Source organism: Phasianus colchicus, chromosome 6 (genome assembly GCF_987193195.1).
Source record: "Phasianus colchicus chromosome 6, bPhaCol1.hap1.1, whole genome shotgun sequence".
NCBI classification, from domain to species: Eukaryota; Metazoa; Chordata; class Aves; order Galliformes; family Phasianidae; genus Phasianus; species Phasianus colchicus.
The window spans coordinates 5,675,132-5,698,626 of record NC_143441.1 but is presented as its reverse complement, the minus strand read 5'-3'; the positions used below and the strand labels follow the sequence as shown (position 1 = coordinate 5,698,626).

At 39.8% G+C, this 23,495-nt stretch overlaps 1 protein-coding gene across 12 annotated transcripts in view; it reads left to right on the top strand.

The window, feature by feature from the left end:
* The window catches only part of PDE1C (phosphodiesterase 1C), a 340,705-nt gene that overhangs the window by 244,648 nt on the left and 72,562 nt on the right, over nt 1-23,495 (top strand). For all 12 annotated transcript variants that reach the window (XM_090142260.1, XM_090142255.1, XM_090142264.1 and 9 more), the window contains 2 exons: nt 21,802-21,915; nt 22,717-22,899. In XM_090142260.1, the coding sequence (XP_089998386.1) occupies nt 21,802-21,915; nt 22,717-22,899 (297 nt within the window). The remainder of the gene's footprint in view (nt 1-21,801; nt 21,916-22,716; nt 22,900-23,495) is intronic.

The following is a 23,495-nucleotide window of genomic DNA, read 5'->3' as shown; positions in this document are numbered from 1 at the left end:
TAAGGAAACAGAAATGAAGTCACAACTTTTAAATTGTTATTTACTGAATAGGAGTTTGAATTCAAAATGCTGTCTGTAGAGTAGAAGTGCTGAGATAGTTAGGAGTAAGATCTATAATGGCAGCATGGTCATTATGTCTTAGTGATACATAGCATGAGGCTATGTAATAATTTCTAATGATTTTGTTGATAGATATATGATGCCCTGTTTTAGTAAGTTCAGAGTAATTTTCATGTAAGGGACAGTTTACAAAATCCACATTAAGTGAATTCAGTTACCAGCTTTTAAAATGCTATGTACTTCTGTGTACTGCAACAGGAGAATATTGATTTTACCTTCTTAGAATATTTTTTATTTTAAAACCATAAGACTTTTTTTCTTCCAACCTAAGAGAAAGAAGTGTTCTATTCTGTTCATTTATATTTATTCTTGTCTTCATGCATGAGCTGCATTGTGCAGGTGTTGAAGCAGAGTGTTTCCAGGTTAGACCCTAATTTAAGAAGACATAATGATAGAACTAATGAAGACAAAGGATGTGGCCTGGTGGTTAACTAGACTATATATGGGCACTGTACCAACAGTGGTTTTACATACAATGTGTTTTTGTATTTTTTCTTTTTTATGTGTTCACACTCAGTTTGAATTCTGGGTAATGCTCAAGGCCTCTCTGTATCCTAAATATAGTGGGAGCTGATGAAGAATCTTATTAAACAGGCCCTTTTCTATATATCTCATTAATTTTATATTTCTCATTGCTTAGTTATTTAATGATTTCATATTTCCATATTATATATTTTCTTTCATATATGCAACATATTAATGATGTATCACTTTCTGTATCTGTTTGGCATTTTTCTAACAGATGCTTCACTTGTTCTACCATCTCTTTTTTTTTCCCCTCTCATTTTAAGAGTAGTGTTTTTTTAATATTTACAAAAAAATATATTTTTAAAGGAGGCATGAGTCTTATTTGGGCTTTCCCTAATTATACTTTTAATTCAGTTCTCCTGTGCTCCCAACCTGTTACTAGAAACTTTCAGTATCCCATGCTTTGCTCATGAGCCCTCACTGACAGCACAGTTTTGGTGGCTTAGGTTCCTTTTCCAACTCTAGCAGGAACTGGATGCTGTTGTATTAAGCACTGCTATTTCAGAGGAACATTTGAGTTTCTTGTTCTCTCAGAGGACTACAGTGAGATGCAGCATGAAAAATAACCAGAGAAGTTCTTGCTCCTTTTCATTTTTGCATGTATTGCCTGGGAAAAAAGTTGATACTTTATTAGGTGTAAAGAGGATGGATCACAAAGACCACTGTGTCTCAAATTCCCCCCAAATTTCAGAAACTTTGCAAGAATGAGCAAGACCTACTGTTTTATTTCAGTTTTTTTTGCGAGCTTTCCATTCAATATGATAGCAGAAGCTTTTCATCTTTAAATGCAGTTTAAATCAGAGTTATTGTGCACAAGTTTTTCAGAGGACTTGTTAATGGAACTGGAATGTTACAATTATTCTGTGGAGTTGTCTTTTGTCTGTTCATTTAAAACACAGTGGTTAGAGATATGCAAGTCTGATTTGTTTGCTGTTACATTTACATTAATTTATTTTGAATAGAAGATGACAGTTTGCGGTCATAATTTTGGTTACAGGTTGCAGAAGTATCCTAAACTGGAGAGGAAAAAAAGAAAGAAAACAAGTCTATCTCCAGAATGACCATCATTTATGTTTGAGGGAAGAGAATTACCTGTAATGGTAACCTAAGTAATGCATATGTTATTCTTCATTCACTGACCTCTATCAGGAATTATTCAACTGCCAAAATGTAGGCTGCTCAGCAAGTAGCATCTCCTATTTATTTCTGTGGAAACTACAACAACAAAGAGTATGATAACACTACCTGATAGAGCAAATTCTCAGCTACAAAACGTTACTTTTCAATGTTGTCATCACAATTAGCTGTGCATTTCTGCTGGTGTTTAACAAGGGCCTGCATGCTGCTCTCATAAACTCCTGCACCAGCAGAGATGATTCACTATCATAATCATCACTGCTGAAACGCACCACCCCCCACCTCACTGTGCTGGCATCCACTGTTTGGTCCCCATAAACATTCAGCAAGCATCATAAACTGTCCCTGAGTGCAATTTTTTCTGCATGGAGGAATACAGTGACACACCTTTGCTTCAAATGCACTTTCGTGTCAGATGTCATTGTGTTGTGCTGCCCCTTCCGTGTGTGTCACAGCAATAAAATGTAATGGGCAGGAAGGCTCAACCCCTGCTGCCATACCACCATGCACCTCTGATGTTGTGGGCCAAAATAATAACTTAGGAGATTATATTGCTTTTTGGATCAGCCATCATATCCATCATATGTTTCAGAAGTCCTAAAAAATTAAAATAATCAAATTAAAGACCTACAGCACTGATGTGCAACTTTTTGGCTTGCCTGGGCTACAGTAAGTGAAGAGAAATTGTCTTGGGCCACATATAAAATATATATCACGAAATCACAGAATATCATGAGTTATAAGGGAGTCATAAGGATCATTGAATCCAAATCTTGGCTCCATGCAGGACCACCCCAAAAATTAGATCATATATCTGAGTGTTGTCCAGATACTTCTTGAACTCTGGCAAGCTCCGTGCCATGACCACTGTCCTGGGGAACCTGTTCCATGCCCAACAACACTCACATGAAGAACCTTTTCCTAATATCTAACCCAGAACCTTCCCTGTAAGAGTAATGAGATGAAAAATGTATATCTAAGAACTGCTGGAGAGATCTGTTGCTTCCATAGACTATTTAGAACTCTGAGTTGCTTTCCAGAACAGTAGTTGATGTTGTTTTGGGGTTTTTTTTGTTTTAACAACACACATACACACACACACACACACACACACACAAATAGGAAGGAAGAGCAACAAAATCATAGAAGTAGTGGGGAAATACTGCTAGTAGCTGGATGCTTGGATTAGCTCTTGGAGGTCTTTTCCAATCTCAGTGGCTCTATGATTCTTGCTTTTGTGACCAAGGTCAAAACTTTCAGGCTGCAGCCATGTTTGTCTTGTAAGCATTATCAAATGGTGAGAGACTGTAAAAAGCTGTGGGGCTGGGGTGTGTGTGTGCAGTTTAATCCTTCAGCCTGGCTTGCACTGTTCACCTGTATGGTGCTTTGGAAGTTGTCTTTAAGGACCTGCGTGGCATGTGAGAGCAGTCTGTAGAGCTAGGTCTGTCTCTTTCCTTTTGTGTTATTTGTGTAGCATGGACAGAACACTTAGCACTTGACAGAAGTGCTGCTGGGAGAGATGTAGTCAGAGACACAGGAGAATGGGCATGCATTGCTTGCCGACATCTAAAGAAAGAGATGAACTTTTCTGTATCACGTATCCACTTTCTGTGAAGCTGTGCATGTTCTGTGAAGTAGAGATAGGGCTCTTCCGAGCTGAAAGGACAGTTATTCAGAATTATATGGAAGAGTAATTATCCTGTAGCATCATTATGGTTGGAAAAGACCTCTAAGGCCGTCAAATCCAACCATCAATCCATCCTAACCATGCCTACCAATCATCTGCCTCAATGCCACATCTCCACAGTTCTTGAGCACCTCCCCAGATACCCCATTTTAATAAGAACTCTTAAGTCTCATTAATAGAAAAAACACAGAGACAAGTAAAATGTTTTCAATCTGTGCCTTGTATCATACAAGGAAAGCAGGTGGGTTATGTCATCCGGGACTGTTGTGCAAAAAGTTGATTAAATTTGAAGAAGAAATTGCTAACTGCTCTCATATTTACTGAGATAGTGCTATGGTGCTGATATGCTTTCAGCAATTTATATACAAATAAATTTTGGGACTTTCAACTGTATATAAATGCAGTAAGTAGATAAATTTTAGGACTTTAAACTGTGTATAAAGGCAGTCTTAGGTCTTCCATTTTATTCTTTTAAAACCATTGTTACCCAAGCAATAGCTTCCAATTAACCAGACTGTTCTTCAGTCTCGATAACGTTCCCCTAAGGGAATGTATTTTAGTGTAATTACCTAGTTAGTGACTTCATTGCCATTTCACTTTGTTTTGAAGAATAAGGAAATTCAGTGCTGGGTTTATGTTGAAAATCATACAGTTCCTTAAAATAGTTTCATGAAGGCATACGTTTTGGAGTCTGAAATAGGGGGGAGCTTCTTTTTGAGTTCTCTTGCATCTCTGAGCTATATAGTTTATTGGAATGCAGAGGTATTTACTATCAAGATTATTTACATTACTGAGTACTTTAAGTGAAGCACTCAAAAGTCACTGGAGCATGGAAATGCTTGTTCAGCTGCTTTCAGTTCATGGTCCTGCAGGGTGAACATTTTTTTTCAGGCACTGTAATAGAATGATGGTCATTTTATTATTGCTCATGTTGATTACCAACCCTAAAAAGGCTTCAGATATTACGCTTCTACGGTGTGTTATTTTTAGATGAGGAGAAGTTATTTTTAGGAATTCTAACAGTCCTTCTGCTCTACAATATTGGTCTCTAGGCGTTTAAGGCTGTTATAAATCATCCCCAAAAATATACCTTATTTTAATTGACAGCACTCTTTAAAAAAGGAAAGCAAGCAAACAAAATGAAATAGCTCTACTCTTCGCTTTTTTAACCTCTGATCGAAAGCTGCTAGTCAAAATATCCTGCCTATTTTCAGAGATATTCAGAAGCTGGAATTTAAGGACTTGAATTTGTATTGGTTCTTCTGGGAAACGAAGTAATCCACCGTGGGTTAATTTTCATTTCTCATGGGCTCAGATGTGGGGTGGAAGGCAAACAGAGATCTTCAGTGTGGCATTCCAATAAGGTCACTTACCTGACTGAGATCTGAGTAAAAATTCTGAGAATTATTATCATTTGGTTATATATGATCTGCCTGGTTGTAGCACATAGAATATTTCCATGCTCACACTGTTAAACCATGCCAAATAAAAATGTTATGCTGGTAGATGGAAATCCTGCCTATTCTTTGCTTGCTGGGATAAACAACCTACACTGTATCTTTTAATGTGATAATCGTTTAATTATCTTTTAATAAGCTAAATAACATTCAGATCCTTTGTAGCAGATGGAAATGGGTCCATGAACATGAAAAATGGATGAACATTACGACCTGGAGGTCAACAAGGAAATTTCCAAACCATGGAACTTCCCTAGCTGTGGACTTAACTATATAGTGACATTTTAGCTTCTCATTGTACATTCAGTGATTATTGAAGAAAAAGAATTTGAGAGATTATTACACATCCTTTGTAAATATGTTGGGAAAATATATAATCTCTTTTTATTGCCAAAGTAATTGTAAAATCAATCACATTCAATATTGCTGTTATCTCTTCAGCTTTTATATTCATAAGACAAAGCAACACTGAAAAAATAACACAAGAAAAATTCATCAGTGTAAGTTTTCATTCTCATGACAGTTTATTTCCTGGAAATGAGATGGAGTTAGAAAACAACTCACAAATCCTAGGAAAGCAGAAAACATCACCCACAAGCTTTTCTGTTACATCAGATGCTTCTTTTCATTCTGCCCTCTTTCTTTCTTCCTTATGGCCAATAATTTGCTGGTATTTCTTTCCTTTATAAACCTAACATTTTCTCAGTTCCACGCGTGCTCTGTCCTGTTCCAGGTTTTGTAAAGATTTCAGTGTTTATATGTTTGGATGCGTAAGCTGGAGAATTGAAAGTTCCACATTGACACGTGCCAGCAGTGGAAGACGTGACTCAAAATACTAAACAGCAAAAAAAAATATTTAAAGGTTGTGGACATATAGGCTGTGGGACTTTGGGTCATTTCTGCTGCGCTGGGTATATAAAGTAAAATTTAAGGAGGTGAGCTGTGTAGAAACTAGAAAAGAACAGCAGGAGGCATTACAAGATCCCAGAGTAGATGCAGTGCCTTGAGGCTGTTGGTTCAGGTGGCAGCAAGTAGCAGGAATCTCACCTAACCACAGGTTGAAGAAAATGAAGAAAATGGTGTGGAATCATGCAGAGTAAAGAGGGATTTGTACTTCTTCTGGAGACAGTGTTTGAAAAAGTCCTTTTTTTAGGATGCCTCATGCTGAAAGCTTTTCCAAATTGCTACCCATTCTGTCTTACGTTTTCTGTACAGAATACGTGATATATCGTGGTTCAGTCCTTCCTGTGTTGTCTCTTCAGCTACACCTAATGCACTTAATGTAGTACATAAAGTAATTTTGCATTGTCTCGACTCCCAGAATAGTCAGTCTGCCTACCGCCTCCATCTCCATCAAGGGATTCTATTCAGAGCTCATTTTGTGTGTGGTTTTCCCTGAATCAATACTCCTGAGTTCTATTTAAAAATCCATTCTTCTCCCCAGAATCGTTGCATTTCCAAAATGACCTCTAACACTGTTTTCACCAGCCTACCTTTGAGGAAGCAGATGGTGTGCTCTCAGGGCTCAATAGGGTCCACGTACAGCTGAACCCATCTGGCACTGGACGCTGCTCTCCTGTGTTGGTTACTCAGAGCACTCAGAAGAAGCAGGCTTTCTGAAAGTATCACCACAAAATGTTTCCCCTATTTTCCCCCATTTCCCCTATTCCTCCATGTTTTTTATGTTACTGGTGCTTTTAGATTCTGTACAGTGCAATGCAGCACGATGTAAAATTGTTTTCAAAACAAATTCTCTTGCAGTGGTGCCCTGGAAAAATCAGTACTGCAGTAGGGTCAGCAGTGACAACAACAACAACGATAATAATAATAGAACAATAACATCCTAGGATGTAACTTCGCACAGGTTTTGTTCAGAATTCGGAATCTCACACAAGGCTTTAGCATGCTTCATGCTGCTCCCTACTGGACTGCAGCTGATGAACTTAAATATTTCTTACTAGCTGGTGACTGGCTTAGCCCATAGCCAGTAGGCTGAGATGAGTGGAGCCACAAGTTGGACTAGATGATCCTCATGGGTCCCTTCCAACTTGGGATATCCTATGATCCTATGAGTTTTCTGCCTGTGCTAGTGCTTATACAGTAGGTAGGTGCTCTATTTTGTGTTTTTGAGTGCTGTTGCACTCCTGGCAGGAGGAGCATCTTACTAAATACAATGAAGTTATTTTAGCAACATGGTGAAATAAAGACAAGGGTTGCAATTCCGTGAGGTTTTTTTTCTTTTTTGTTTTGTTTTGTTTTTTGGAAGTCCTGGTTTTGTTGAGCAGAATCCAGTACTTTCTCCCCCAATTTTTTGTTCAATTGTTTTGTTTAATATAAAAATTTATCCTGCCTGTAGTCTGAAAGTCAATGGGACAGCATTGATGGTGAGTCTGAATCTCAAGCAAGTTTTGTTGCAGGTATCACAAGTGTTTATGTAGTGGTGTCAACTGATACCCCATACTGATACCCCATACAGATTCAGCATTTACAAGTGCCATTGGTAAATTGAAGTAAAATACTGCAGCTGGACTTTCCATCTGCAAAAACCAGTTATGAAAATGCTCATCCTAAAGAATGCCAGACCTACAAGAAAACTCTTTCCAGAGGGCTTCTTGTAAGTAAAGAAATGGGAATTTGTTTTTAGCTTGTAATTTCATCAATCAGTTCTGGGCTTTGAAGTAGATCTGTTGTTTCTTTTAAAGGAGTGGAAATAGCACAAATATGGTTTGATCCTCTTCCTTCCCAAAACACTTAAAAGAGTCCTCTTTAGCCCTTCCCCTTTGAATGTATTCTCAGGTGTGCACTTCTCACACCCCTCTGACAGCTGTTTCCAAAGAAGAACTTTCTCTGACTATCTCCTGAAATATTATGTTTTTAATTAAGCATGGCTTGTTCAACACTGTAAGGGATAGGGATGTACTACAGTTTTATGTTTACCTTTCCAAAGTTTGCTGCTTTTTTTTTTCTTTTTTCTCGACAGGTCCTTAATGATCTAAGTAGGAAGGGAGCTCTTCCTGACTATGAGGATAGCTCTCTTTTACATCAGCACTTGAATGGTGTATCTCCTGCCAGTTTTTGAAAAAGTGCCCAGAAAAGGAAAACATTGCAAGTGTAACTTCATGTTTCTGTAATTTGGAAGGCAAACAGTGTTTATGTAGGAACGTAGTTGGTCCAGATTTTGCACTGGAGAGAAATACCATATGAAAATGAGTATTTCTGGTGTGCTTTCAGAGCATCAGTTCTGACTACACCTGTGTAAACCAGAAGTCAAAAGAACATAATGTTCACAATCAGATTTTTTCCCTCTAATTCAGTTTTAATCCATGAACATGAAGTTTTGTGGGCAGTTTTCCTGACAGCAGAACTTTTCTTGGCATATTACTTTTTTTTTTTTTCCAGCTTTTCTGCATGTGGTGATTTTAGAGGCAGCTTTTCAAAGGTATTTTCCAAGTACAGAGGAATGTTATATGCTATTTCTTTTTTTCTTTTTCTTTTTTTTTTTTTGGAGTGGTTGAATATCTGACACATGTTCAGCTGGGTAACATGTGCTTAGTCTTTTGCTGAGAGGTATGGGGTGGGCTGACTATACTGTTTGCTCACAGAGTCTCTAAATGCTGCAGGCATGGCACAGATGAAGCCTGGTTTCTTTCATGTCAGAGCTGAGGCTCTTCAGAGTCTTTGTTGCCTAACAATGGTGGTGAATTTGCAATTTCCTCAGCAGAGGTCATGTATGTTGGCCATTCATCATGATGCAGTTTGTACAGGCTTAATGTTTGAGAAAACTGTTTGATGTTGTTTGATAGTCTCCTGGGGTCCTGGTGATAGACAGAAGGTTTGAATCAGCACTGTTTTCTTAGAAAAAGATATTAAGAAATATCCCATAGGCTAAAACTAAACATCTTTTGTTTGCTTTATTGTTATTCTGACATAGAAACCCTTTGATTAATCTGTGAATTCAACTAGCTATTCAAAATAACTGTCCCAGGGGGAAATCAAACAATAATGTTTACTTTGGATCTTTTTAGATCCAGCCAGTACTGGAAGAGAACATAAGGACGTTATTAAGATGAAGGATTTTTGAAGGATGAGCAAAACGTTCTGGGAGCCATCAGAATTTTTGTATCATATAACCCAAACCTACCAAGTTTTCTCTTCTAGTCAGACACCAGGAACTACTGAAACTACCACTACAATCTCAAACACAGTTCAGACTAGCTCATGTTTCCGAAGATGCCTTTGAAGGACGAAAGACATGTGATAATGATGTACCTTTCCCCACTTGCCATTCCAGCTTCAAAACTCATTTTTAAGAATGCTTCCTTTCCATCTTGGAATAATTTCTTTGCTTGCAGTGATTCATATCGATGTCACTGCTTGTACCCAGTGCTTGACTATTATATCCTCAGATATAAGAGAGATAAGCGGTGGCTTAATTAGTGTGTCTTGAGTTCTGCTTTGTCACAGTTGTCGATGAAATATTTTCAGTGTTCATCTTAAATTGGAGAAGCTTACTGTGTAAAACAAATGCAAACAGACTCTGCATAGCTTGAGCTGTAACCCTTTTTTTGCACTGCACAGTGAGACAGAATGTGTCAAGGTAGGTGTCCAGCCTTTTAGCTTGCCTCTGGAGGCCAGCCTGTTTCAGAGAAGGCCCACATTGAGTTAATAGAAATTGTCTTGGGCTGCATGTAGAGTATGTATTATAATCAATGTTTGTAATTAACAAAACTTCTTTTTTAAAATGCTTTTTAAAACATAAAAAGAGGGCAAAAAAAAAAAAAACAACTAGTGGAATATTTAACCCTACTTTTGTGAAACTAATGCATCAGTGTCTGATTGGATGGAAGTGGTTACAGTTCTCAGTGAGCTTCAAGATGTTCCTCAGATTTTTGTTCTGATTTTACTTTTTCCGTAGTTCATCCTTGAAAACAGCTGTTCACAAGTGCTGTACTGCCAAAAGGTGATGACATGAATAAGGCATGACTGTGAAGTCAGCGGTGGGGTAGGTCTTATAAAGATCTGGTGAAGTGACATGGTCAGATTTTTCTTTGAGACGAATGGCTGGTTGCAGTTCTGTACATTCCATTTGAAAATTTGCAGGTGCTTTATTTAAGTTGACTGAAAATGAAATCACAAATATAGAAAAAAACGATGATTTTTTTTTTTTTTTTTGCAATCTTGAAGCCCGTTTTTAAATTCCTTTATAAAAACAGAAAGTATGGCTGCATATCTTTTACTGTTTACAGGTCTGTGTTTAGCCAGTGTATCAAAATGAACAACATTATTTGCCATAACTTGAGCTTCCTGTAATTTAAGTTTCATTCTGAACACTGTTATGGTTTGAAACATGGCATAGTTGATTTTCATCTTGAAGATGCAAGTTTATCTCATGTAAATGAGCAGTCAAATCCTCTGAAAAAAACAGGAATGATGGTCTTCTGTTTAGCACTGGTAGGTGGCCATGCATTACTGGCCTCTCTCTTACTCCCTCTCCTCAGCAGAACAGGGGGAGAAAATATGATGAAAAGAGCTCGTTAGTTAAGATCAGAGGACCACAGAAACCTTAGAGTTGGAAGGGACCTCTGAGGGCCATCTGGTCCAACCCTCCTGCAGTGAACAGGGACACCATAGATCAGGTTGCCCAGGGCCTTATCCAGCCTTGCTTTGAAAGTCTCCAGGGACGGGGCATCAACCACATCACTAGGCAGCCTGTTCCTCACCACCCTCACTGTAAAAGATTTTTTCCTTGTATCTAACCTAAATCTACGTTCTCTGAGCTTGAAGCCATTTCCCTTTGTCCTGTCACCACAGACCTTGCTGAAGAGTCTGTCCCCTTCTTTCCCATAGCTCCCCTTTAGATACTGAAAGGCAGCTAATCAAGTCACCTCTCAGCCTTCTGTTCTCCAGGCTGGATGGCCCCAGCTCTCTCAGCCTGTTCTCATAGGAGAGGTGTCCATCACTTGGTCCATGTCTCTCCAGTACTGAGGACTCCACATCTGGATGCAGTACTCCAGGTGAGGCCTCACTAGGGCACAGTAGAGCAGCAGGATCACCTCCCTTGACCTTTTGGCCACATTTCTTCTGTTGCAGCCCAGAACACGTTTGGTTTTCTGGGCTGTGAGGGCACACTGATGGCTCATTTCCAGCCTGCCATCCACCAGTACCCCCAGGTCTCTTTTGGCAGATCTGCTCTCAATTCTTTCATCCTCCAGTTTTTCTTGGTAGTGGAGGTTGCTTTGACACTGGTGCAGGATTTTGCACTTGGATCTGTTGAACCTCATGAGGTTCACATGGACCCACTGCTCAAGTCTGTCTGGATCTTTCTAGATGGCATCTCATTCTTCTGGTGTGTCAACCGCACCCCACAGCTTGGAGTCATCAGGAAACTTGAGGGTGCACTCAACCCCACTGTTGATGACACTGATGAAGAAATTAAAGACTATTGGCCCTAGCACTGACCCCTTGGAGAACAAGATAAGGACAGGAAGATCACTGATTACCATTGTGAACAAAACAGATTCAGCATGGAGAAGATTAATTTGTTTCCATTTAATAATCCCATCTGCGCCTCCCTCTTCTGCAAGGAATAAAGCTGTGATTACTCCATAATGTTTTCTCTGCCACTCCTTCATAATTACTCTGCCCTTGCCCCAGCGTGTGGTCCTTCCCATGGGCTGCTGTCCTTCTCAAATTGATCTTCTATGGGCTTCCCATAGGCTGCAGCTTTCCGAGCACTGCTCCGACACAGCTCCTTACCACAAGGCCCATCCTTCAGGAGCAGATGGCTCCAGCACAGATTCCTATGGGTGACAGCTCCCCCAAACCTCTGCTCCACTGCAAGCTACCTGTAGAGATCTGCTCTGCATATTGCCTGTAGGGTTCAGTGCAATGGTCTGTTCCATCATGGGACTCTCTTGGGCTGCAGAGAACTTCTGCTTCACACCTAGGGCACCTCCTGCCCTGACCTCAGTGGCTGCAGGGCTGTTCCTCACACATATTCTCACTCCTCTCCCCCATTTGCTGTTGCACAGCAGTTTTTCACTTTCTTGAATCTGTTTTCTCAGAGGCAAGGCCAGCCAGCATCACTCGTGGCTCAGCTCTGGCAGCAGCAGGTCCTTTTTGGAGCAGCTGGAGCTGGCTCTGATCTGACATGTGGGAGCTGCAGGTCTTGCCTCTGTGAGCGCTCTGCCCACTACCCAAACCTTGCCATGTGAACCCAACACAGAAATGGCAGGTAACATAAATTGGGAAAAGCTGGGAGAAGGCAGGTCAGAAGGCAGATGCCTTCAAGAGTTTTGCTCTATTAGCAGAAGATGAAAACAAACTGTGGCAGTTCAGTAGCTTGCACAAATTCCTTGTTCTCTGTAGGCTTCACATGATTGTTTTGAAAAGACTAGTTGTCCTGATACCTCTTTCCTTTCCTCTGATGCTTCCATGCTGTTGTCATTTGACATGGTGTTAGTGAAAAAATTTCTTGTTCATTACTGAAGGTAATTAAGAAGGTCCTGAGGAGTTTTTAGCTTGAGTGCACCACTCTGGCCATCAAAGTGTTAGGTCATCAAAGGAAGGGAATGGCAAAGTCTGCTTCTGACAGCTTCAGCATCTATTTGTCCCATTTTGCAGTATTGATGTTGTTGTGCAGTCCTACTGGTACAAAGCAGAAATAGGCCTTAGGAAGGTCAAGCAAAGCAAATCACAGAGATGCTGCCGGTGAAATTTCCACCAGTAATGGGAGAGCCAAAGTTGAGGGTGAGGCAGCAAAATAGGACAGGAAGGAAAGATGGGCAGAAGCAAGGTAGTATTTCTGCCAAAGTATTAAACTAATCCATTCAGTGATTTTCAGCATGCCTGTTTAACAATATTTGAAGAATGATAATTTACTAGGAAAAGCAGCAAATCGTTTATATGCAAAAGGATCATTTGAGGGCTAATGCTGCCTTCCATCAGAGCCTGAGGCAGGAGAGAGTTTGGGTATTGCAGCTGTGAATGCAGCTGAAGGTCTCAGTGCCATTATAGCATGAGAGCTGGGTAATTGTTCTGCAGATATCCACAACCAAAGGCACTCCTCCATAGCATGCGGAACATAACAATGCACGCAGGAAACGGAGATGGAAGGCATGTGACCCTGTAAACACAACAGTAATTTGCGTAAGAAATTTATTTTCATAAACAATCCTTACAAGTTTTGTCTTGTTCTTTATCACGCCCTTTTCTTAATACTGCTATTCAAATGCATTTTCCGTGTCTTTCTAACCTTGGGTTAGTTCTAGCAGATGTTTTTGAAGTGCTTTGTTTGTGTTCTATTGAGTGGCTGCAGGAAATCTCAGGTATCTTTGTTCCTTCTTACACAAACAGCCGTGAATGAAATGAGTTTCCTACAGTGTGCTGTTTCATCAGCTGCACAATTTTCACAATTTTGACTGCAAACTTAGCGTTGTTTCATGTCTACTTGCTAATCTATTTTGTGCTACCATGAAGAAGCAGTGAATTTGTAATTGGTGGTTTGTCAATCTCCAGCTTTCATGTTGCAATTGCCTCTTCTTGTCATTTCTCTCTGAAGACTTGGATTCTCCTGTTAGTGCCCAGGTAAAAGAATCCTTATATGGCAGGTATTTAGTTCAACATGTTTAACATGTGCAGCTAAAAGTTTCAGACAGCCTTGGTTTTCCAGCCTTTAGCAAAAGGCAGAAGAGTGTTTGATGCTGACTTTGGGAATGGATCCCTCCAAAATAAAGGTAATTAATTGCAGGAAAAATGAACACGTTTAGTAGAAGTATAAAATGGTCACATTGCAACCATTGAGAGGGAATGATTTTGAGGAGTAATGCAAAATATGAGGCAAGAAAAATAAGCAAAATAAAAGAAGTGGCCAGAAGGTTCAGAGAAGTGATCCTGCCCCTCTGCTCTGTGCTGGTGAGGCCTCACCTGGAGTACTGCATCCAGATGTGGAGTCCTCAGTACAGGAGAGACATGGATCTGTTGATGTGTGTCCAGAGGGCGGCCACAGAAATGATCCGAGGGATGGAACACCTCCCTTGTGAGATCTGAGGCTGGGGCTGCTCAGCCTCGAGAATAAAAAGCTCTGGGGAGATCTGATAGCAGACTTTGAATATCTAAAATGGGCCTGTAAGAAAGAAGGGACAGGCTCTTCAGTGATGTCTGTTGTGATAGGACAAGAGGAAATGCTTTCCAGTAAAAGAAGAGAGATTTAGACTGGATATAAGAAAAAAGTTCTTTTATGATGAGGGCAATGAAGCACAGGAACATGTTGCCCTGAGAGGTGGTGGATGCCTTGTATATGCAGGCATTTGGGGTCAGGCTGTGTGGGGCTCTGAGTGACCTGATCTACTGTAGATGTCCTTGTTCATTGCAGGGGAGTTGGACTAGATGACTTCTAAAGGTCCCTTCCAGCTTACGCAATGCTGTGGTTCTGTGATAAGTTTTCCAAAGCAGTCCCAAGTAAGAGCTTTGAGGTCGTATAGGAGTGTACCATTGATCTGTGCCTGTCTCTAACTATAGCTAGTGGAGTATAAGTGAGATGTAGTCTTTATCTCAGGATGTGCTGATTACTGAGAGTTATCTGAAAGGAAGCAGCCTGGGAACAACCTCTTCCTTTGTTTACTGGACACCTCTGAAGGCAGGGCATACTCCTGCCTGAACTTCACACTTTGTATGCACTCTGCTCTGCACTTGCTTGACTGCATGTTTCTGAAAGTTGCTCTGGAGCGTAGTTGGTTTTAGGAACTGGAAAGTGTGAACAACTTGCAGACTTTCACCTGTAGATATTTTAATGATAACAGACGGGGGCCAATTAAGATGACAATGAAATATTTCAGTATTAATCTATTGAACTCTCCCTGGTTTCTGCAGTGAGAATTAAATAGAGAGCTTGTGTGGACCTCCGACATTCAGATTTGCACACAGCAATCTGCTAGCATCATTTGGAAGAATAGTCTTGTTCAGGGATTGAGAAATGTGATAACTGTGGTTTCAAAGAAAAAGATTCAGTCTCTGTAAAACTGAGGGGAATGCATCATTAGATGCGTCAACAGTAAACTGATAATGTGTGCTCAGTTGTATCAAACAGGAATTTATAAGGCTCCTCTCGGATACTTGTTTTTAAAAATGCAAATTTTTAAAAAATTGCATTTTTAAAAACAAATGCAAAATTTGTTGCCATCATTCCCTAGATTTGTGTCTGAGATTTCATAACTGACGTCATTTTTATGAAACAGCCCCATTGATTTGGAAAGGGTTGGTTTTGAGAGAACCTCCTTTGCTGTCTTTGGATTTCCGTTTCAACAGATTCAGACATCCTGTGGTTTCACGGTTGCCCTGTCATGATTCTGAGTGCTCCAACTTTATTTACTGTATTTAAATATTTAAAAAAGAAGAATATTTCAGGTCACAAGAGGAAGGGCCATACAGTGACTTGGGAAGTACAGATGTGCTGTGTATTCTAGTGGCTCTTCTTTGCAATCATATTTTTTCTCCTCTGGAAGTTGTCACTTGAATTTTTCTGCACAAAGGCAATAAAAAAAGAAAACTATCCAGTCTAATACAAACCCATTGGGCTGTGGGTTGCCATCTGGTGTATTTTCTGTTGTGTTTTAAGTATTCCTGCCAAAGCTGCCATTCTAGTCTGGATCTACTCTTCAGCAGTTCATACTTGCTATATATGCAGAACCTTAGACTGAGACGTGGCAGACTATGGAATGAATCATGATTGCTGTTGTGAAAAAGCATGGTGAGACTCTCAATGACTTCCTGAGCATTCTGTATCTGTTTCCCCAACCTGCTACTTGAATGGAGCACCAGAGGGTCCTCAGTGCACATCATGGAGGCTTTTGGCAACCCAGCTGACTGAGGCTGATGCATTATGAGAAGTACCACATGCAGTGCTTTTCCCTTTGGGCAACATTAAATGTCATGTACAGTAAGTCTGTAGTTTCTTTACACTTAGTTGGATAGAGTCCTGCAGCATCTGACAGATCTGCTATGTAATCCCTGCTTAGCTGGTCAACACAGGTTCCCTAACTGTGGCATACCCCTAGAATATCAGATTTCTTGAGATTGTCCTTTGGAGTGAGATAGATGTGCACCTATTTCTGTGCATTAGTGTTTGAATAGAAACATGGTTCACTGTATGGTGAATATCTGTTTCTCAATCTTATTCATGAATTTGCTACTGTTACTGATGGTAGTTTGCCAGAAAAGGGGAAGAAATGTGTACCATACATTTGTTTTGTTTCTCAATTCAGCAGACTTTGTCTTTGCAGCTTGTAGTAGCAGCCCTTAGGCTTTTTCTGTACGTAAGCTGAAGCTGGAATTTATGCAAATGGGTCTACTTGGTAATAATTCTGATTACTATCTTGTTAATTTCTGAAGCTTCTTGGTTATTTTATTTATTCTTTTTTTTTTTAAGAGGAATTTGAGCTGGGTATCAAAAGAATGTTATCACAAATGTTCTTGAAATAATTCTCTTTGTTTTTCAAGGGTAGTTTGACTAAGAAAAGCTGCATAAGCACAGACCGATAGCGGAAGGTGCCTCTTATTCACACTCCTGGAGTCAGAGCCACAAGGATTTGCTGAAGCTGAAGGTGCTCCACATGAGTGTCTAATTTTGATAGCATTCTTTCCATCCATAGGAACTTACAAATGGCCTCAATCAATCTCATGTTCTGGTGAACCTCTGTGATGAACAGGGCAGCAAGCAGTGACCCATTCTAAAGTTAATGCTAACAATATATTGGAGAAAAAATACATGTTTCTGAGATTAATAGTAACATCATTAGTAATGGGTTCTTATGTGGATGTAGCAACTTGCATTCTTATTCCATATGCAAATGCAAGACCTTTTTCAAGCATGCCCACTTCCATTGAAATGTGGTGGCATTTGCAAGTGAAGGAGATGACTGTGTGGCAGAAAGCTACTGCTCAAGAAAAGAGGTGAAGAGATCAAACACAGTTTCTTGCAGAATGTGTTAGAAGGATCCCTTCTGTTTACTGGGACCCACAAGCTGTTCTCTCACTGAGTGCGTTACCAGAATGACACTGCAGTTGTTTATTACGTGCTTAAGGAAGCTTTGTGAAAATTTTCCTTTGTGACAATTTCTGATGGAAGTTTGAAAGACTTATTCCAAAGCTCCTGGAATATGAAACCACCATTTCATGAGAGCTGGTGTTGTGTTACTACATATACCAGTTTTTGTCAGCTTCAGTAAGATGTAGTCTCCAAAGCATTCTTGTTCCACGTGTTCTGGGTATATCAGTAAAACCTGAAGCTTTCTAACTACAAAAGAGTTGAAAAGGGATATTCTCCTTCCTGGAATGCTTCACGGCTTTCTTAGAAGTTAGGGTTCCCCTTTTGGGATCTCCTTTCTGCTTTTAGTGCTGTTAGCCTAAAGGGTTTCCTTTAAACCAATGCAGGGTGTTTTATTTTCGAGGCTTACACTTCACTTGAGCAACTGCAATTTGCCACCCAGAAGAAGTCAGTACAGAGCTCAGAACTGTTGTGAACAACAAGCTGTCTTATTTATGTGGAACTGTAGCTGAGGAATGATTTCATGTGTTCTGGAGAAGTTTTCTCTATTTGTGCTCTTTGAAAGAAAGGAAGAAGGACGCATTTTTTCTCAGGCTAGTGCAGAAGGAAGCCAGTAGCACATTTTAGCTGGCTGTGTCTTCCTTAGTAAGAGAAAGAGAAGAAGTTTTGATAGAATTTGTATAAGAGTGGTATAGGAAGAAAAGATTGAGGTGTGTTGAAAATGTGCAGCGAATCACAGTCTTAAAGCTTTGAAAATAGAAGTGGAGATGAGCCATGCAGCTTTGCAGACTTATGCTAGTTGAAGGAACCTGCTGCAAGTATTCAGACAGTCCATGCACTTTGCATGTTAATGGGAGCTGACTGGTATCCAGGCTGCACTGGTGTTTATATTCTCTGGAGTGATAAATAATGCTTTAAAAAAAAAAAAATCAACATAATAAGAACAAGCTCTCTAGCTAAGGATAATTATTTGTACACAGATACTATTCTGAATGAAATAGAGGAGAATGCTTGGAGAGGTTACTCAGAAATTTTATGTTTCAAGAATGCTCTGAAAACAGCTCCATTATTATTAATTATTACCTGTTATTCAGTTTGAATTTAGAGTTGGGGTCTTTGAGCTGTTTAACTTTCATGGACTAAGTCGAGTTCATTAATTTCATTTATTTTCTGTCTACCTGAGTCATAAACGTGCTAGTGAATATTTTAGGGAAACATTACGTGTGTGCCAACAGGACTGTGGAACGGCGTAGGATTTGGCCTCTCACCATCACTGAAGAGCCATCCTGCTTGCTTTGCACGAGTATATTGCTCTGTTGAGTTCAGTGGGCTTATTTGCAGGTGCTGGCTGAGGTTTTTATGGTGAATGCAAGCAGATATTTCCCTTGGAAAGGCAGTGTGGGAAGCTGTCTTCTGGAAATGGCATAGCATCTTTTTCTCAGGCTTACACCTGCCTGAGGTGTCTGTGGGCTCAGAGGAAGTTGAAAATGCTTAGCCTTGTACAAGGCTAGGCTTTTCCTTTGGGCAGTGATAGTATTATTCCAAGGAATAAAATGCGAAATAACTGTACAGAGTTCTCAAACTTTTTCCATAGTATTTGGCACATGTTCAGGGGGAATTTGTGGTTTGGATATCACAGAGAATTCTTGGAGTAGAGGAAATATCTGCCTTTGCTAATCTCATTTAGAAAGGCATTAGCTGTATCATTACAATTAAACAACTAGATTTGGAGCTGATATCGTACGACCAATGTTCTGTGTAGGTGCTGGTGACTGTAGTCTGAGACGCACGTGATGTGTGCAGTAGTCTTAAAACAGTTTAATTTTGGAGATGGTTAACACCTGTTGTCTCCTTTTTTCACAGTAATTATCTGGACTCCAATGGGACTGGGCGCAGTAGAAATTTTAGTTCTGATATTGAAAGGAAAAGAAAAAGAATGAAAATATAGGTTCTGATTATTCTAAAATGAACTTTTAAAAACAGAATAGAGCAAAACATGCTTTGGTTCTTATGAAATAGGTCAAAATCGTAGAATTATTGAGGTTGGAAAATGACCGCTGAGATCACATAGTCCAACTGCCAACGCATCCCCGCCATGCTCACTAACCATGACCATCAGTGCCACATCTGCATGTGTCTTGAACACCTCCAGGGGCAGTGATTCCACCTCTTACCTGGGCAGCCTGTTCCAATGCTTGACCACTCCTTTTGAGCAGAAGTGTTTCTTAAGATTCAACCTGGATCTCCCTTGGCGCCAGTTAAGGCTGTCACCTTCTGTCCTATTACTGGTTACCTGGGAGGACAGGCTGACCCCACCTCACTACAGCCCCCTTTTTAGGGAGTTGTAAAAAGCAATAGGTTCACTCTGAGCTTCCTCTTCTCCAGTCAGTTTCAATAAAAATGACACAAATAATGAACTTGTTTCCTTCCATTGAATGTGATAATTATGTTGTCATTTTTCTTTTGGGAAACTGACAGACTTCTCATTTTCTTGTAAGTGGTACATGTAACTGAACCCAACTCCCTTTCTGCCATGACTAGTCTATGGAATAAAGAGAGGAAATCAGAATCTTGCCCTCTGTTCCACCACCTTAGTATAATTTCCTAAAAATTAAATGTGTAGAAAGTTTGTTGTAATGGTTTTATTTAAGTTAAAATGTTTTCCCGAATTTGGTTGAATTGCAGAATTACTTCAGCCACCATGAAATGGCATTTTCCAGCTAATAAATTTGCCTGGATCCCCTTCATTCAGACAGCCTGGCCTTAACTTTGTGATTGGATTTAGGACTATCTCAACCAAACTAAGATACGTGGAATGCATTGAAGATAATCTGTCTCTGGTCCTTTATTTGGTAGAAGTAACGGGCAGCAGGTGCTGTGACTCAGTGAATAGAAAGAGATAATGGATGGCAAAGCAAAGACAACGTAATTTTTTTCACCTGAGAGCAGCCGATTGTTTGACAGGATTTTATTGTAACGACTGTGCTTCAGTTTTCAGCCAGATGATTGATGCACACAGTACTCTACCTAATCTTCTTTGGTGATGGATGTTTGGTGCCGTGAAGCAACAGTTACTGTGCTGCTGTTGAGCATGAATTTTGAATGACTTGTGGCACAGAGCTGTGTGGTAGTTCAATCAATGAAATGAAAGTCAGGAGGAGCCCAAGATAATGTTCTTCCTGCACATTAACTCCTTTGGCTCATGAACAAGCAGTGTTTCTGATAACAAGTTAAGGGATCACATCCCTAGATTCCTCACACATGGGATGAAAGAAGGAGAAAGCTTCTGAACCACTGCTTACTGTTGTTTTCTCCCCATTCTGTCATCATGAATGAATTATTGAACAATACTATTGCTTTCTTGACAACAAGCAAGCAGATGAGCTGATCTGCCCAGAGTAGGTGGACCCCTCCTGTTCAAGGTTCTTCATGTGTTTAAATATGTAGTTCTGTGTTAAAGATGCTACTGCCAGTAGGAGTGGTGTTTATGACTAAGATAGACAAATAATCAGTGTTTTTTTTAAATGGTTTTTTTTCTCTGCAGCCTCAGTGTTTAAGGGATGGGGAGCAGACGGAAATCTAGGTGGAAGTTGCTGCTGGTGCAGTGCACAAGAGCAGTCTGGGTGCTTCTCAGCTCAGCCCAGTGGAAACTGAGTTTAATTGAAAGCATTGATACCATGGCAGCAGTGTAATAGCAAGGAAATACACATTGTGTGAAGAATTTCATTCATATAATCGTCTAGCAATTTGGGCTCCAGACGTGCTAAATCAAGTGAGAGCAGGGAGTTGATTTAGGGCACGAGCTGTGAATTAGTTTGTGGAAGAGGTTATCATTCTCCTGGGGCTATAGAAAAGGTTGAGGAAAACTAGTATGCTAGATAGAAGCTAGATTTTAGGTGACATGGCTACAGTACATTCCTGCATTGTGAGCAGGACAAACAACTTGTCATTTGTGCTGCACAGCTGAATGTGTATTTCAACATTTATTTAATTGCTGTTTAATGAGGATGAAGACACTGACAAATAGCGTTTAATATGTCAAGTTTTTATCCCATGGTCTTTTAAGAGAATGATAATTTTCTAATTCTGAGTTTGCACCTTTCTTTTTCCTTTAATTGGGATTTCACTCTTCCATATTTTCTTCTCTTTCTTCTTCTTCCTTTTTTTTTTTTCTAATTTGGCACAAAAAGTAGAAAATGAAGGAGGGGAAAATAAGTGCAAATATGTTAATTATCTTTGTTACAGGAAAAAAATCAAAACAGACATTTTAAGAGGACATCTGTGCAGACTTGCGTTGTTAGAAAGTCTGTTTCCCCTTAGTCTTCCATAGAAGACCTTCTGTGGAATTTGTTTAATAGATGGGAGAGTCTAAAGTGACCTCGTAGCATAAGTTTATAGTATTTCCTTACCTTTGCATGGTATTTCTGGAGTAGTATTTCTTAACACAGAAATACACCTTTGCCTGTAAAACAGCCTTCGTCAGTGCCTGAATTTAGCAACAGGTACTGCTCGTCACTACCTTGATTTCTTCTGTCTGGAATGAAATCACCTCTTTTAACTCCTGTGTTAAATTCCAAGTGATTTCTGTTTTAACATATTTCAGTACGATTGAGAACTATCACATCTCACTGACCTGCCTGAGCCTAAACATAATGTGGTGTTTGTTTAATGTCATGGTGACTGATATTTTTAAAAGAGTTCTGTGGGCATCCCAAAGCTTATATACGCTAATCATGTGCGCTAGGTGTCATGCTGGATCCAGTTTTTAACTCATTCTCACTCTCAGACCCATTTCTCTTTGTGCTAACTTCTTGATTTTCCTCTTCCAGGTTGCGATCTTTGGTAAAGCAGCTAGAGAGAGGGGAAGCTTCGGTTGTAGACCTAAAGAAAAACTTGGAATATGCTGCAACGGTCCTTGAGTCAGTATACATTGATGAAACTAGGTGAGTGAATTACAGGTGGCCATATTTGTCTTCTAGCAAGCACCAGTTGCACAGAATTGTAATGCACGCATCACTTGGGAAAGCTGTAGTCATGATTTCTTATTCACAGAAAATATGATTTTAATCGTTAGAACGTTGTATTTCTTGAAAAGCAGATCTTCAGTTCTTGGTCTAAAAACTTCTTGGAGTTTCATGTGGCAAGGGGGAGATGGGAAAAAAAACAAATTTAACATCCATTCTCTTGGAGAAAGATTTTCATGACAGTTGTTTTCTACTTTCTGTGAAAGTTTCTGTGGAAAGCTTAAAATTCATACCCCTCTATTTCTTTTGAATAGAGTTAAATCGATTCACTTTTACTAAGTCTTTGAAATTCAGAGGTTTTTTTTACTCAAGTTTGTGGTAGTAATTGGCAGATAAGAAATTGCAGAAGAGTTTCCCTTTCATTATGTGCTGTTACCCCAGTGCTGAGTCAGAATAGGAAAGGATAGGATGTGTGATACTTACTGGGAAATCAGTGTTCTCTGGCTGAGAGGTGAGGAATAGTAAGGAGCTGAAGACGAGATGCGAGTGGATGATGATGTAGCTGTGCTTCAGAAGGCTGATGCTTCTTGTTTGTCAGCCTAGTAGTGAATTTCACAATCTAGCACTTAACTACACAAGAGGACAAATCTGTTGCAGACTTGCAGAAAGAAGTTTCATTAGGCTTTTGTTAAAATAGATGTGTGTTTCTTTTTGGTTAATGATGTTCCAATGGTCTCTTACACAGTTTTTTTTTACCCTTTGTTTTCTTTGCTCTTCTAGGCGTTTACTGGACACAGAAGATGAGCTCAGTGACATCCAGTCTGACTCCGTGCCCTCAGAGGTCCGGGACTGGTTGGCTTCTACCTTCACACGGCAAATGGGGATGATGCTCAAAAGGACAGAGGAGAAGCCCCGATTCAGGAGTATTGTCCATGCAGTACAAGCTGGGATATTTGTGGAAAGGTAAAGGAACATGTGATGACTTGGTTCTAGTAGCTGCTCATGCACTGCCAATTGCACCTGCAGTATGGAGTGAAGAGGACTTTAATATGATTTTGAAGTTGTTTCTACAAAGATCTGGGTTGGCAAACAGCTTCTACTAGAGTGCAATCTGAAGCAGCACATGTGGATCTATTTTTAGCATAATGCAGATGTAATAGCACAGGTGAAATAATTTTGACAGAGAATACACACCTCTGCATGTAGTCCTAGGTCAAAATTCAGATTTTAAAGTTCAGTCAGTTCGATCCAGGCCCTGCTGTGCCTTTTGACTTCTGTTGTCTATTTTTTTTTTTTAATGGAGAAGATCTTGTGTCATGGTATTACTGACCTGAATCATATAGCACATGTATAGACCGAAACTGATGTGAAAAACTTGGAGATCAAGAGGGGATGTCCAGAAATCCTTTGAGTTCTCTCAGCCTTTTCAGTCATGACTTGCATCAGAACGTTCTGCTAAAGCTAATTTCATTTTCTGAACTCTAAAACTTTTAGTCATTTAAATTTGGACTCATTTCCATTCCTACCTTCTCCTCTCGAGTAAACACTCTTCCCTGTTG